The 17,320-nt window shown below is 36.1% G+C and overlaps 2 protein-coding genes and 1 long non-coding RNA gene across 3 annotated transcripts in view; 1 reads left to right on the forward strand and 2 right to left on the reverse strand.

Moving 5' to 3' along the window:
• Positions 1-13,722, forward strand: part of LOC103507470 (protein hu-li tai shao) — a 35,909-nt gene extending 22,187 nt beyond the window's left edge. Inside the window, exons 14-16 of the mRNA XM_026822319.1 lie at positions 12,195-12,264; positions 12,610-12,787; positions 13,015-13,722. Of these exons, the coding sequence (XP_026678120.1) occupies positions 12,195-12,264; positions 12,610-12,738 (199 nt within the window). The 3' untranslated portion in view covers positions 12,739-12,787; positions 13,015-13,722. The remainder of the gene's footprint in view (positions 1-12,194; positions 12,265-12,609; positions 12,788-13,014) is intronic.
• On the reverse strand, positions 10,185-11,086 carry LOC113466712. Its single transcript, XR_003391032.1, has 2 exons — positions 10,699-11,086; positions 10,185-10,548 (listed from the first exon to the last, which is right to left on the reverse strand). It is a non-coding gene; the product is annotated as an uncharacterized LOC113466712 (long non-coding RNA).
• An 844-nt stretch (positions 13,723-14,566) lies between the features above and the next one.
• Positions 14,567-17,227, reverse strand: LOC108252174 (the record flags this gene model as incomplete). Its single annotated transcript, XM_017443341.2, has 1 exon — positions 14,567-17,227. A coding segment is annotated over one exon (534 nt), but the record flags the coding sequence as incomplete, so codon positions are not given.
• Positions 17,228-17,320: the final 93 nt, after the last annotated feature.

Here is a 17,320-nt window from a genome sequence, read left to right on the forward strand (position 1 = left end):
AGAGATTGTAGCTGCCTGATTGTAGCTTTTATTACCAACCAATCAACCTCAGTAGTTTCGTGTTAACGCTATTTATTTAAGACGACATTTGTGGCAATAACAATCAAGTGTGGCACGTCACTAACATATGCCCTTTCTCCGCAGGTAAGTGTATCCTTATTAACCTTTTCCCTTTGTCACAATTGTCATCCTAGATTGTGGTACTGGGGTCATGGAAACACGACATTCTGGTCTATTAGTGCCTCGCTCCAAAGAACCTAGTTTGTCTTGCAATTCGACGCCTAGCTTCTCTTACAATTCGCTGTGTAGCATGTCTTACAATTCAACACCCAGTTTGTATTACAATTCCACGCCTCCTACCTTCTCTTATGAATCACGGAAAGTTGAACAGGCAAAACTGGTTCAAGTAAGGTCATACTCTCTACCAGAGCGTAAGAAAGTCATCTTTGTGACCGTCGGCAATAAAGATGTCCAGAAAACTGCTCCTACTTCTCCTGAATCTATAGAAAGTCATCTCAGAGCAAGCACAAGCAATGTGGTGATTCGACGAAGAAACTCAGAGATTATGAAGAAGAAATACAACTTCATGACAGCCAAACCATTGCCTGTTGTGACGAAACGGAAAAGTGATGCAAAGACTATCAAGTCCATTATAAACAATCTTCTGCTCTTGTTTCAAGACGTGAAATGTTCTCAGTCTCTTCGGTTTCCGCGAAGATCTGATCATCATGTGTGTCCGTCTCCTTGCAGCTTCGTGTATCCTCCGAGTAAATGTATATATCGTCAAGCATCTGATATGTGCCCTGTACAACATCAATCACTCAACCAATGTACGACTATTACTCATTCTGATGTGAAAGATAACGCACAACCACGGTCATCTACTTCTTCAAACACGTCGTGTGAGCATACTGGCCCCAATCATACTCTGACAGAAAGTACTCAAACGTATGAGCAACCATTTGCCAAGTCCTCGATACATTCTCGCCAGTTGCTTACATTAGAATCTCCCTACAAACGAATGTTTGAGAAAGTGCTGTCTGAAATGAAAGACAAGAGTGAGAACTCTGAGCCAGTACAGCAGGTTTGTGGTGGAGGAGATGCAGCCCAAAAGGATAAACCCCATGCCATTCCTGAAACACCAAACATGGCCCTACTGAACCTGAACTCGGACTCGAAGGAATTATTGATGAAATCCATCAGGAAATTGAATTTTGATAAACTCTTGGGTAATTGGGATTTTCGTCTTTTTGCTTGTGCTAGTGACGTGCTGTACAGAGTTCTCTCATATAGGAGAAACTCTTATATGAGAGATTGTAGCTGCCTGATTGTAGCTTTCATTAACCAACCAATCAAACTCAGTAGTTTCGTGTTAACGCTATTTATTTAAGACGACATTTGTAGCAATAACAATCAAGTGTGGCACGTCACTAACATATGCCCTTTCTCCGCAGGTAAGTGTATCCTTATTAACCTTTTCCCTTTGTCACAATTGTCATCCTAGATTGTGGTACTGGGGTCATGGAAACACGACATTCTGGTCTATTAGTGCCTCGCTCCAAAGAACCTAGTTTGTCTTGCAATTCGACGCCTAGCTTCTCTTACAATTCGCTGTGTAGCATGTCTTACAATTCAACACCCAGTTTGTATTACAATTCCACGCCTCCTACCTTTTCCTATGAATCACGGAAAGTTGAACAGGCAAAACTGGTTCAAGTAAGGTCCTACTCTCTACCAGAGCGTAAGAAAGTCATCTTTGTGACCGTTGGCAATAAAGATCTTCAGAAAACTGCTCCTACTTCTCCTGAATCTATAGAAAGTCATCTCAGAGCAAGCACAAGCAATGTGGTGATTCGACGAAGAAACTCAGAGATAATGAAGAAGAAATACAACTTCATGACAGCCAAACCATTGCCTGTTGCGACAAAACGGAAAAGTGATGCAAAGACTATCAAGTCCATTATAAACAATCTTCTGCTCTTGTTTCAAGACGTGAAATATTCTCAGTCTCTTCGGTTTCCGCGGAGAAATACAACTTCATGACAGCCAAACCATTGCCTGTTGTGACGAAACGGAAAAGTGATGCAAAGACTATCAAGTCCATTATAAACAACCTTTTGCTCTTGTTTCAAGACGTGAAATATTCTCAGTCTCTTCGGTTTCCGCGAAGATCTGATCATCATGTGTGTCCGTCTCCTTGCAGCTTCGTGTATCCTCCGAGTAAATGTATATATCGTCAAGCATCTGATATGTGCCCTGTACAACAACATCAATCACTCAACCAATGTACGACTATTACTCATTCTGATGTGAAAGATAACGCACAACCACGGTCATCTACTTCTTCAAACACGTCGTGTGAGCATACTGGCCCCAATCATACTCTGACAGAAAGTACTCAAACGTATGAGCAACCATTTGCCAAGTCCTCGATACATTCTCGCCAGTTGCTTACATTAGAATCTCCCTACAAACGAATGTTTGAGAAAGTGCTGTCTGAAATGAAAGACAAGAGTGAGAACTCTGAGCCAGTACAGCAGGTTTGTGGTGGAGGAGATGCAGCCCAAAAGGATAAACCCCATGCCATTCCTGAAACACCAAACATGGCCCTACTGAACCTGAACTCGGACTCGAAGGAATTATTGATGAAATCCATCAGGAAATTGAATTTTGATATTCCACTTGATGATGAACCCAAATCTGCTTTTTCTCCTAAGGAGACAAATACTAAATCATCCTGTAAACTATTCACAAATTCTAAAATGTCACCCCAAGATAGTGCCCCAATGCCACTTCAATCGCCCAAGTTTGGAGATGATAAGAAAAGTTTCTTGGAGGAATTAAAATCAAAATTGCTGTCTCCTAACAAAGGATTGAACAGAAGTCCTGAAAGTTCTCCCATGAAAAAATACACAGTCGCACCTGAGATCAAAAGATACTTGGATACAAAGTGCTCAGTGATAAATATTGCCACCTGTAACGACGAAATTTCAACATCTTTCAACTCGCCCATTTCAGACGAACCCTCTCCACCTATTGTATCATCTTTCAGTGAACCCCTGTCTGTGTATATTCCTCCTGAAAAACATGTGATCAACAACAGCCCACCAGTTATGATAATACCCCAAAACATCCGCTATACTCTACCTAATAATTATTTGAGTCCAATTTATGAAGCAAGTACTGAAGAAACTTGTATCAGCGAACAATTTATACGGAAAATAGACAAGTACACGTACAATCATGTTCACTCGTCTGGTAGTATTGATGACATCTCCTCAGTTGAATGTAGTCAACAGATTTCAATCAATGAAATCAATGCTGATTATTCCGTGCCAGAGCGTGACTCATTTGAAGAAAATGAAAAAATCCTATCCGATGATTTCGATGAAAAAGCCAATGCTGATCCTAGTGAACCGACCACTACACAATTCATCAATGAAGCAAGTTCGAAAGCTTCAACATTTCAACAAGGAAACCAAGAATTTCCAGCATCGGAAATGGGACGTGAGACATTATCATCTAGCTTGGAAAATCAAGCAGTAGAGATAAAACATGAAGAACACGAATACAATGTGGAAAATACATCAGTAGAGATAAAACATGAAAAGATGATATCAAATGTGGAAGAATGTGAGGAATTGGATTTCCAAGATCCAGAAATAGATAACGATTCGGTATTTAATATGAGAGTAGCTGCGTTGGACTTGAAACATCCACCAGAATCCAGTTTGGAAAATCCAGCATTAGATGTAAAACATGAGGATGGGGTATCTAGTATGGGAGTTCCAGCAGTTGAGATCAAACTTGAAGAATCAATATCTAAGTCTGAAGGTCGAGAACAAACATGAGGATGGGGTATCTAGTATGGGAGTTCCAGCAGTTGAGATCAAACTTGAAGAATCAATATCTAAGTCTGAAGGTCGAGAATCACAATTGGAAAGCGAATATCTCAAAGCTCCAGACCTACAACTTGGAGAGAATATTGTAAGGGGAACTAAAACCACAGGTAGCGAAAGAAACTGTCCTACTACGTGCGCATCCACTCTTCCCCTAACATACTCCAAGCAACGGCGCCTTGACAAATGTCCTTCCTTTATAAATATAGAAATTCCAAGTTCTAAGAAGAAGAATATAAAAAACAGAACCCCACAATTGAATGCCAAGGGTCGAGAATTACAATTGGAAAGCGAAGATCTCAAAGCTCCAGACCTACAACTTGGAGAGAATATTGTAAGGGGAACTAAAACCACAGGTAGCGAAAGAAACTGTACCACTACGTGCGCATCCACTATTCCTCTAACATACTCCAAGCAACGGCGCCTTGAAAAATGTCCTTCCTTTATAAATATAGAAATTCCAAGTTCTAAGAAGAAGAATATAAAAAACAGAAGCCCGCAATTGAATGCCAGGGAGATTAAGACACCTGCCAAAGAATCTAAAAGCTGTCAGAGGTTAATAAACCGAAATGAGTTCAAAGATAAGGCAAAACGCTCGCTTGATAGTTTACCTCGCGAAGTAACCTCAAAGAGAATCTGTTGCCAAAGAAGCACTAGCGTTGAGAGTTCTTCTAATCAACCTTCAAAAATTAAACAAACCTGTAATTCAAGAGAAAAATCCTCTAGTAAAGAAAAGGATCGAATTATGAGGGCCAGGTCAAACTCTCCAAGCCCGAGAAATGGAAAATGTCAATCTTCATCCCGGAGAACCTTATTTGACAACAAAACTAATAATACTGGGAAAAAGTTTGAAAGGCAATGTTGTAAAAAGACTGATATAGCAAAGCGTCAAGATGAGCTCCGAGATCCAAAAAAGAAACCCGTGGTGAAAGGACAACGGCCAGACTGTCAAAAGGCCCTGGAGAAAAATACCAAGTGTCAGTTGGATACTACTCCACCTCCACCGACACAGGAGGTGTCGAAAATTGATCAAGAGGATCTAAAATCAAAACCCGTGGTTCTCGATATAATCACCAGTGATCATCTAAAACCATCAGATACCAGTGAACCAGACTCTATCCCGAATTCTTTGGTAGACAGTTTAGAAGAACCTTATGTTAGTGCTTTGAAAATGGTACCACACGATATTCCTGTTCACACCGGATGCTACACTCCTGTCGAGGAGAGATTTGAAAAATCTGAGATCAATCTTACTCCTTCTAAAAATTTAAACGAGGAAGCGGTAGACATTCAATCTATCCTGGGAAACGAGGATGTATCATCAGATGACAAAATTAGTGGTAATTTACCGAATATTGTTGAAGGCCCCGTGCCGGTACCAAGCCGCCCGTCAGCGAAACTGACGATGAAAGTCGAGACGGTAAGTAGGAAAGGAAATTCTAGGGTAAATACTAAACAATAGATACTTACAAGGGGATGCTTGTAAGTATCCATTGTTTAACATAACATAAACAATTAGTATTTACAAAGGATGTCTAAATGAATTATGTATGTAGGTAATAGTATTCAAGAGTAAAGTTAATCTTGTGTTTGATTCTCACCATCGATAATCTCCTATATTGGTTGCTAGTACATAGGTTATTTTAGGTAACAGGGAATTGAGGCGAAGCCCGGCAGGTGCCCCCTTTCAATCGCCCAGCAGGGGTGGATGGAGGGATTGTTGAAGAGATAGTAGAACTTGGTGTTCTAGATTCTACAATAGATATAGCAGATAGTGATAGTGAATCAGCAACAGACGAGTCCATTGGCAGCGACGATGAAGATATTCGTGCTCTGCTAGAAAACATGAATCTCAGATTGTTGAAGAGATAGTAGAACTTGGTGTTCTAGATTCTACAATAGATATAGCAGATAGTGATAGTGAATCAGCAACAGACGAGTCCACTGGCAGCGACGATGAAGATATTCGTGCTCTGCTAGAAAACATGAATCTCAGGAAAAACTCACAAGAGGGAATTTCACACCAAGAAGAACTGGAAGAAGAGAAAGTCGTTAACAATGACATAGAAGAAGGAATAGTAGAAGACGAAACTAATGAGAGGGAACTTCACACCAAGAAGAACTGGAAGAAGAGAAAGTCGTTAACAATGACATAGAAGAAGGAATAGTAGAAGACGAAACTAATCACGAAACTTTTGACACTCAATATGTGACAATAGATATCACTGCTCTTGATCGAGAACCTATTTCTGAAGAATATGATACGGATGAAGATGACCTTCTTGCTATCTTGGGAAACATGAACATTGACAGGAAAGATCCACATGAGAAACCCTCATATCAAGAAAATGATACAGAAAGGAAAAAAGTTGACAATGATCTGGAGGAAAAAGAAGGAACCAAACAGTCTACTGATGAATCTCAATGTATTACTTTAGATACTTCTATTTCTAGTCCAAAAGATATTCCAGAAGACAGTGATGAATCTTTTCAAAATGAAGAATATTCTGCAGCTAATGAAGTGCCCAATACTCCAGGAAACGATAGTTTACCACCAGATGAAGAAATCAAAGATGTCTTGGAGTATATTCTCAAACAGCTAGATAACGTCGAAAGAAATTCATCAAGCGTTGATATAGTAGATAGTGAAGCGAGTACTGAGTCCTTTCATAGTGAGGCTGACTCATATTATAGAGAAACTCCTAATGAAGAAGGGCGAGAAGTAGAAGAAAATTATGTAGCCGAGGAAACAGAGGGAGAAAATAATATAAGCGATGACGAAACAACTAGTAACCGTCAATACGTAACATCAGATATATCAGGTTTTAGTCAGAATAATACCCTGCAAGAAGAAAAAAATGTAACACTAAAAGATTTTCGAGGAGTGCAAGGACAAGAAGTGGAGTGTAATGTTCAGGACGAGGTTAAAACTAAAGAAGATTTTGATACCGATACGGAGTTACAAAAAGAAGTATCCGAAGACATAGCAAAGTTAACGCCAGAACACAAAAATGTAACACTAAAAGATTTTCGAGGAGTGCAAGGACAAGAAGTGGAGTGTAATGTTCAGGACGAGGTTAAAACTAAAGAAGATTCTGATACCGATACGGAGTTACAAAAAGAAGTATCCGAAGACATAGCAACGTTAACGCCAGAACAGCGACGCCTAGCTTCTCTTACAATTCGCTGTGTAGCATGTCTTACAATTCAACACCCAGTTTGTATTACAATTCCACGCCTCCTACCTTCTCTTATGAATCACGGAAAGTTGAACAGGCAAAACTGGTTCAAGTAAGGTCATACTCTCTACCAGAGCGTAAGAAAGTCATCTTTGTGACCGTCGGCAATAAAGATGTCTCAAACAGCTAGATAACGTCGAAAGAAATTCATCAAGCGTTGATATAGTAGATAGTGAAGCGAGTACTGAGTCCTTTCATAGTGAGGCGGAAATCGACCGTCTTTTTATGGAAAGAATGATCTCTGACTCATATTATAGAGAAACTCCTAATGAAGAAGGGCGAGGAGTAGAAGAAAATTATGTAGCCGAGGAAACAGAGGGAGAAAATAATATAAGCGATGACGAAACAACTAGTAACCGTCAATACGTAACATCAGATATATCAGGTTTTAGTCAGAATAATACCCTGCAAGACGAAAAAAATGTAACACTAGAAGATTTTCGAGGAGTGCAAGGACAAGAAGTGGAGTGTAATGTTCAGGACGAGGTTAAAACTAGAGAAGATTCTGATACCGATACGGAGTTACAAAAAGAAGTATTCGAAGACATAGCAAAGTTAACGCCAGAACACCAGGAGTCTAAGACCAATCCATTTGAGTTCTCAAATGATTCTGAAAACAACAAAAGCTCTTGCTCGTATTTCACTTGTCAGGATGAATCTTTCCAAGAAGTCCTTCCTCTTTCATCCCCATATCAACTTTGCTTCTTCAATAAGAAAGACGAGGATTTATTCCAGGGTAAACGTGACTCTGACCCTGATCCTACTCAAGTAGTAGGTCACAGCACTCAGCTAGAAATTTATTCCAGGGTAAACGTGACTCTGACCCTGATCCTACTCAAGTAGTAGGTCACAGCACTCAGCTGGACAAATCATCTGCGTCATGTCAGAATTTAAGATTATCCTTCGACAACATATCAAGTATTCAAGGGGATTTTCAATATTTATTCCAGGGTAAACGTGACTCTGACCCTGATCCTACTCAAGTAGTAGGTCACAGCACTCAGCTGGACAAATCATCTGCGTCATGGCGGAATTTAAGATTATCCTTCGACAACATATCAAGTATTCAAGGGGATTTTCAACCAGCCACATCTTCTTGTTTCATAGAGCCTCAACAGATAGATCATTCTAATTCAAGCAGGCTGGCTACCTATTTGGTTGGAACAAATCCGTTTGAACACTGTTTTAACGCAGATGAGGTCAACATAGCACACAATAAAGAGATTGGTTGGAACAAATCCGTTTGAACACTGTTTTAACGCAGATGAGGTCAACATAGCACACAATAAAGAGGAACACTTGGAAAGCAATTTTGATTGGTTGGAACAAATCCGTTTGAACACTGTTTTAACGCAGATGAGGTCAACATAGCACACAATAAAGAGGAACACTTGGAAAGCAATTATGGAAATGTTTGTTCTTATGCGAGAGTGAATTCTGAAGAGAAAAGAAGTGACTTGGCAGATCAAGTTAGCCAAGAACTCTAATTCAAGCAGGCTGGCTACCTATTTGGTTGGAACAAATCCGTTTGAACACTGTTTTAACGCAGATGAGGTCAACATAGCACACATTAAAGAGAAACACTTGGACAGCAATTATGGAAATGTTTGTTCTTATCAAACTGCTCCTACTTCTCCTGAATCTATAGAAAGTCATCTCAGAGCAAGCACAAGCAATGTGGTGATTCGACGAAGAAACTCAGAGATTATGAAGAAGAAATACAACTTCATGACAGCCAAACCATTGCCTGTTGCGACGAAACGGAAAAGTGATGCAAAGACTATCAAGTCCATTATAAACAATCTTCTGCTCTTGTTTCAAGACGTGAAATGCGAGAGTGAATTCTGAAGAGAAAAGAAGTGACTTGGCAGATCAAGTTAGCCAAGAAAATTTTGAACAACTTGAAAAAGTGTGTGAAGCGGTGACTTGGCAGATCAAGTTAGCCAAGAAAATTTTGAACAACTTGAAAAAGTGTGTGAAGCAGGTCATAATGAAGAAGAAGATGAGGCACTTTATCTATTGCATCAAGGACAGGAAGAATACCAACAACACCAAAGTGCAAGTGAACTCACTCAACATGATTTTGATGGAACATTTGAGTTCGATGAAACTGATCTGGATGGAAACAACTATTCAAGCATATTGTTCGAACAGGTAGTAAGTTTCAAATCAAGTCCGAGTATAGTAGATGTAATGAAAGAACTAGCCATTGACAATAACAATATTCATGAAGAACAGATTGATAATGTTGCTAGTATTCAGTTTGAGAATGATTCATGTGAAAGAGAGTTCAATCGCATATTGTTCGAACAGGTAGTAAGTTTCAAATCAAGTCCGAGTATAGTAGATGTAATGAAAGAACTAGCCATTGACAATAACAATATACATGAAGAACAGATTGATAATGTTGCTAGTATTCAGTTTGAGAATGATTCATGTGAAAGAGAGTTCAATTTGATGATTGAGAAAGAGTTTGTTCAGTATATGAAACTCAATCGTTCTTTGGATTCCGTTGTGGAACAATCTCGACTGATGATGGAAATTACAGGACTAAGTATGAAGCGACAAACCATCTAGATGGGAAGTATAGCCTGGAATATTAGCAATCAATCGTTCTTTGGATTCCGTTGTGGAACAATCTCGACTGATGATGGAAATTACAGGACTAAGTATGAAGCGACTAACCATTTAGATGGGAAGTATAGCCTGGAATATTAGCAAGTTTTTTGTTTAACTTACTTGAAATATATTTAAAACAAAAAGAAGATACATTATTTTGCCTATATAAAATATAGATATATAACTATTTATAGACAGAAAAGAAAATAGCACCACTTTTTGCTTATAATTAAGTGCATGGAATTTTCATCACGTGTTAAGATCAGCTTTTCTTTTTTGTTTAACTTACTTGAAATATATTTAAAACAAAAAGAAGATACATTATTTTGCCTATATAAAATATAGATATATAACTATTTACAGACAGAAATGAAAATAGCACCACTTTTTGCTTATAATTAAGTGCATGGAATTTTCATCACGTGTTAAGATCAGCTTTTTCTGAGCGAGGCATCTGAATCCCGCAAGAAAGTCACAAAGTTGCGACTTGTCAAACATACGGTATCGCAGAGATATGGAGATCATAATTATTGTTCCTCATACTGAAACAGCTGAAAGTAAAATTTACAAAAGAAAAAGATGAGATGATCAAGGTTCTGTATTGGATGAAACCCATGAAACTCATCCAAGTTTTTATTTTTATTATCAATAAGTTTGCCCTTTCATTTTGTTTTTTGAAAGATGTTACCCAATCAGACTTGAAAATTCTGTGTTAAATTCAATATCGTCCTCTACTAAGGAATTTAGACACGGCTGACAAAGTTATCAATAACACCCTTCACATTACCTACCTTTAGATATACGATATACATCATCTAAAGATAAAGAACCAAGAAAAGTATATTATGTATTACTAAACAGTCTGATAACTTATCTACATTACGTATGTAAACATTACGTACGTAAAAAAGTAGAGTTTTTTTTCCCTTCACATTACCTACCTTTAGATATACGATATACATCATCTAAAGATAAAGAACCAAGAAAAGTATATTATGTATTACTAAACAGTTTGATAACTTATCTACATTACGTATGTAAACATTACGTACGTAAAAAAGTAGAGTTTTTTTCCTTCAACTATGCAACCTATCCATGCATTTTAATAGTATGTACATTTTTGTTGCCAATATAAAATAAAATATATTTATAATAAATGTCTCATGCCTTTGTCGTAATTAGACGTGTTGTTATTTTTATTGTTTTTTCTCTTTAAAAACAACCTGTTTTGTTGATAACATTATTCGTGAAGTTGGACTTCCGATAGGTTCAACCAGGTTGTTTTGTCGCTATCCCTACTGACTGATTGCAACAATGCAACATCTACGACGCGACGCCTTTTTTTTTTTTTTTTACTACACTTGCATGTTGTAAAATATTTTAGTCTATTTGATTTTTTGTCTTCTTAAAGTCGTTTGTAACTTTCTCATGAACGCACTTTTTTCTCCAATTTACTTTTGTAGGTAAATACCTATTTGAATTTTTACTGAGAGCAAGTAATATGACAAACCTTTCTATTGAACCAAATACACAATAACCTAATTATTTCGCTGTCTAGAACAAAATAATTGAGTCTTTTGTAATTTAATTATGCTTTGATCTCTGTAGAACAAAGAGTATGCTAATATCACATTGTACATATTTCTCCTGCTTGGGATATGCGTATGTACCTTCGTTGAACTGTATTTTGTGGCATGGTAAAAGCACAATTTGTAACGTCCTAATTTTATTAAACGGGTTCATTGATCCAATTAAGATATGGGTTTTCGAAATAATAATGTGGTTTTCAGGGTTTAAGGGACAAGTGGACAACTCGGTGCAATTTAATTTTATCATTCTGGTTATCTGAACTTTGTAATAACCATGGGCTTAATATATTTAACCATGGGCTTTTTCTTTTTCCTTTTTTTTTACTCTTTTTAAAAACTAATAAGTTATGTGTAAATAATTTTAATTTTATTTAGTCTTTTTCTCGTGTGGTGTGCTGTTTTCACTTAGCTTGCCTAATGCTTTTGTTTTGCTTTCAATAAGTAATGCCTGCACCAGTGCACCTGCTTCCTAGCCTTAACTTTAAAGCATCATGTGTGGTAAGTTTGAATTCATTTTCTCTCTCTCTTTTTTTTTCTTTCTTATTTTTTTTTCTTTTAGTAATTAAAATAGAATTTGGTTACATATGTACATAGATATCATGATGTTACGATACTTAGGATATTGCAGTGTGGGCAATGTCAGTCATGGATCGACGGCCGTTTGTGGACACAGCTTTATGAATACTACTATGGTGATCAAGTTTTAAAAAGAATAAGGAAAAAATTCCATGTGGATTCAAACCCGGAGATTGTAGGTATTAATTACGGTCAAAGAAAGATAAAACGTGGAATTATCGAACCCTTTGTTTGTCAGAATACAACCTAACGTTTCTTGTCTCGCTTGTTTCAGGAGAAAATACTTACAATGGTGATCAGTCGGATGCACATCTTAGTACATTCTCACAAAGTAGTAAAGATGTAAGTATAATAAACAGTACATTCTCAGTAGTCTTACATAGCAGTAAATACAAATGTAATTAGTAACTCACTAGTAAATATGTATGTTATCACTTCATCAGTATAATAATTTGCTATTGAGATTGAGAGTTTATCCTTTTAACAATCTAGGTTTTCAGTTTTAAGAAGACTCTAAGAAATTAATAAAATTGGAGGAAAAAGAAAAGTACATACTCTTATATGGTACATTAATGATCGTATTAAAAAAAAAAAATAATAATAATAATAATAATAAAATGATCGTAGATTTTTACATATCGTAATTTTAGTTGGCATAAAATATAACTGATTTTATTCGATTTCCAGGGATCCCCATCCAAGACTCTGTCCACAGAAGAATCAAACAAGAAGGAAAAGAAAAAGAAGAAGGGACTGAGAACTCCATCTTTCCTGAAGAAAAAGAAAGAGAAGAAGAAGGCGAGCGCAGATTCTTAAGGAAAAGGAAGTGTTCGCAATGACGACGTTTTGGTGACAAAACTTCTAAGTAAGTAAGAATGAGAAAAAAACAAACTTCCATGTGAGGTAGATGAAGGAAGTTACAACAAACATTTCAAGTTCCTAAAATACAAACCATCAGACAGTAAGGCGTCAACCCGTCAACGATTGAATTTAACCAATTTCCATTTCTTTTAACAAAAACTTGCTATCCATTTCGATTATTTTTTAAATCAAATCTAACATTGCTTTAAAACTTTTTAATTCTGTTTTCAGGAAGCACCAGCAACAATCACTGAATCATTTCGTTTCTCCAAAACTGCCAGCTTTCAACAAACAAACAAAATAAAGAAACCTTTTTCTCTTGGATTTTTTTATGTTCCCACCATGTGGGCTTCGGTCTAATATTACATTAACATTTTAGTTTTCACCGGCTTGTTGTACATTGCTCAAGTTTCACAGGTCAGATCAATGAGTTTGCGAATGAGAGTTGTGGCATTCGCTATATCATGTTGATATAATGACTTGACATGTGAAGCTATACGAGTAGTACCTACGTATGTAGGTACGTTATAGCGACACAGAATCTTGAGAGGGAATGATGAATGATTCGGTAGTTACTATTTTCTAAGTGCACGGAATAAAAGCTTAGAAAGTTGTGTGATTTTGCGAATTTTGGAAAGCATACCCTACGTGGACTCACAAGTCATACACTAAGAGTTCAACATTGACCACAGCTCCTGAGATAGATATGTCAATACTTTGGTTTTACTGTGATAAAACAACATGCGGAAAAGATAAGGACTGGATACCGCAAACTCATTGACTGCCTCTTTTTCAATCCTAGAATGTATGTATATTAAATTTATTAGAATTTCCTCTTTTTCCTCTCACTTTCGAGTTAGAACGAGTTTAAAGCTCGTACGTGTGTGATTGATTAGCAAGTTATATGTTTCCCCTAATCCCACCTTCATTTTGCTAAAATGTATTAATAGCTTTTAAGTATAAATTCTACTCGGAGGGTACAAAGAATTTTGCTTGGTTTTCATTGGTTGGGTATAATGGACTGATTGAAAAGCAGTTATTTCATGGAAATCATATTTATGTATGGTTTGACATTCAGTCAATCTGTTTGGTGTATTAGAAAATTATTAAACCTTTGTTTGACCTCAGTTTGAAGTTGACCATCGGAGGGTACAAAGAATTTTGCTTGGTTTTCATTGGTTGGGTATAATGGACTGATTGAAAAGCAGTTATTTCATGGAAATCATATTTGTGTATGGTTTGACATTCAGTCAATCTGTTTGGTGTATTGGAAAATTATTAAACCTTTGTTTGACCTCAGTTTGAAGTTGACCTATGAAAAACTTGAAGTTTTGAATGGTGACAGAAATCTTTGTGACAGTATAAATGATTCACGTCATGACTACAAATGGCGTTCGTTTGAAATGTTTAAATTATAAATAATTAATTAGCATATTTATAAATAATTGAATATCAATAATGATTTTCATTTTGTTCTCACCTATTGTTTTACAAGGCAAGGATTTTCTTCCTGTGATCAGTCTTAATTAGAAGGGATTGAAAATTTCTATTGGATTGTTCTTAGACAGCTTCTCTGTTTAGTTAGATCTCATCAAGCTGTTATTTTTGTCCTCTGGTTTTAATTTTTTCGAAGAAGTCTTTTTCTTCCTTTTTTCAGATTCTTGACTTCTTAATCCACATCTTTCATAAGTATTTTAACATTCACAATATGTTCTTAGACAGCTTCTCTGTTTAGTTAGATCTCATCAAGCTGTTATTTTTGTCCTCTGGTTTTAATTTTTTCGAAGAAGTCTTTTTGTTCCTTTTTTTTTCAGATTCTTGACTTCTTAATCCACATCTTTCATAAGTATTTTAACATTCACAATAGATTTATAACTTTTAATTCTGGGACCACCACCATTACAATCACTTCCGTCATTTGATAGGTGTGTTCATGTTATTTTATTCTGCACCTGATCTATTTTCTTTATATTACTCCTATTAATGACTCATCACATGAAGAACAAAATAAATCGTTCCCTGTTTTTAGATTTCTTACAATTAATCTGCAGCAAATGTTTAAATACTGTATGATTTTAGGTACATAGGTAGGAAAGGTAAGGCAGCTCGAAAACTCCCCTAAAAAGTTTTTCACCATTCGTTAAACATTGTTGATTTGTGAAAATAATAGATATGATGATCAGTCTCCTATTAAGGACTTGTTTATTTCAAAAGTTAGTTTGTCAAAGCAACTTCAACTAGTTGACAATTATTATTAAGAAACTAAAAATGTGTCAATGCAATTTCATCTTTTCACATGATTTTATGTTTGTAGTATTTTTTAGCCATCTCTTTTGCTGTAGGTTTGAATGGTGCAATTCTTTCTAGGCATTCCTAGTTTAGCTTTTTTTACTATTTAGTTCTTATATCCAGCTGCACTGAAATTTTGTTTCTCTATTAATTTGTTTTTATGAATACGTTTTTATTTATTTCTTGCTTTTCACAATTTTTCCTCTTTTTATTTAGGGGCATAACAGGGTGATCTTGTTATACGTTTGCCTCATCCGTCTTCTGTGTTGACCTCCATTTTCATTATTTCAGATGAAAAAAGTAAAAAATCAAACGACATAAAACTCAAAATTACAAGAGATTTTAAATACATTATAATTTTTCTGTAAAATATCAATACAAATAAGTCCCCTTCATCTACCCTTGTGTATATTTTATTTTCCTCACAATTTTATACCTATTTATTTTTTTATTTTGTAGATTCTTTTCTTTTTAAAAAATATGATTATAAACTTGGACGAAAAATATATATTGAAAAATAAATATTTATATATTTAATTTATTTATTTTTTTAAGTTTCCTTTGCATATAAATTTTTTGTTTAACTTACTTGAAATATATTTAAAACAAAAAGAAGATACATTATTTTGCCTATATAAAATATAGATATATAACTATTTACAGACAGAAATGAAAATAGCACCACTTTTTGCTTATAATTAAGTGCATGGAATTTTCATCACGTGTTAAGATCAGCTTTTTCTGAGCGAGGCATCTGAATCCCGCAAGAAAGTCACAAAGTTGCGACTTGTCAAACATACGGTATCGCAGAGATATGGAGATCATAATTATTGTTCCTCATACTGAAACAGCTGAAAGTAAAATTTACAAAAGAAAAAGATGAGATGATCAAGGTTCTGTATTGGATGAAACCCATGAAACTCATCCAAGTTTTTATTTTTATTATCAATAAATTTGCCCTTTCATTTTGTTTTTTGAAAGATGTTACCCAATCAGACTTGAAAATTCTGTGTTAAATTCAATATCGTCCTCTACTAAGGAATTTAGACACGGCTGACAAAGTTATCAATAACACCCTTCACATTACCTACCTTTAGATATACGATATACATCATCTAAAGATAAAGAACCAAGAAAAGTATATTATGTATTACTAAACAGTCTGATAACTTATCTACATTACGTATGTAAACATTACGTACGTAAAAAAGTAGAGTTTTTTTTCTTCAACTATGCAACCTATCCATGCATTTTAATAGTATGTACATTTTTGTTGCCAATATAAAATAAAATATATTTATAATAAATGTCTCATGCCTTTGTCGTAATTAGACGTGTTGTTATTTTTATTGTTTTTTCTCTTTAAAAACAACCTGTTTTGTTGATAACATTATTCGTGAAGTTGGACTTCCGATAGGTTCAACCAGGTTGTTTTGTCGCTATCCCTACTGACTGATTGCAACAATGCAACATCTACGACGCGACGCTACAAAGGAGAAACACATTGCAAAATCCCTCGTCAATTAAACTGAAGTGCCGAAAAAGGGCGTCATTCGGCTTAAGCCCTTATTCCATCCCGCCTTTGATTCATAGGTAGTCATCGATGTGGAAGAAGGGCTTATTATTCCGAATCTTCCTGACTGTCAAGAAACGTATTTAAAAGATCCATGACTTTGCTTTTAAATCTACGCTGGTTTCTTGGTTTTAACTTTTCTACATCCGGTAAGAGGCTTTTGAAAAATAATAAATTTGGATCGTCTTCTTCTCGATTCTGGACAGTGACGGATTGCAGGTATTCATCTGGTACTATTTCCGCGGCTGGCGATTGTCTTCTTTTCTTCCTCTCTTGAGTTACAGAAACCATTGGATTATCAGTCATTGGAACTGTTTCATCTTCACTATCACCTGATTGACTCAACGGATTAGTGTTTGGATCATCAACTTCATATTTGTTTTCATTATCGGGCATGGAGATTTTGCTTGTCATTGATCTCTGAGGGCCCATGAACTCATCCAAGAAGGACATGGCATCTGCTAAGTGCCATTTCTTCCTTTTTACGGTAGATCCCCTTGGTATTTTCTTAAGGTCTCGTACATATCGCGAGTAACTTGATCTCAAGCTATGCCATTTAGCCTTGCATTCAGAAACTGAAAAGAGAATTTTTAAAAAAAAAAGGGTAAGTGTACCATTTATTCGCCCACCTAAAAAACGTACCATTTATTGGCCCACCTGTACCATACGCCACAT

The sequence above is a fragment of the Diaphorina citri genome, unplaced genomic scaffold, assembly GCF_000475195.1.
Source record: "Diaphorina citri unplaced genomic scaffold, Diaci psyllid genome assembly version 1.1 scaffold315, whole genome shotgun sequence".
Taxonomy (NCBI): domain Eukaryota; kingdom Metazoa; phylum Arthropoda; class Insecta; order Hemiptera; family Psyllidae; genus Diaphorina; species Diaphorina citri.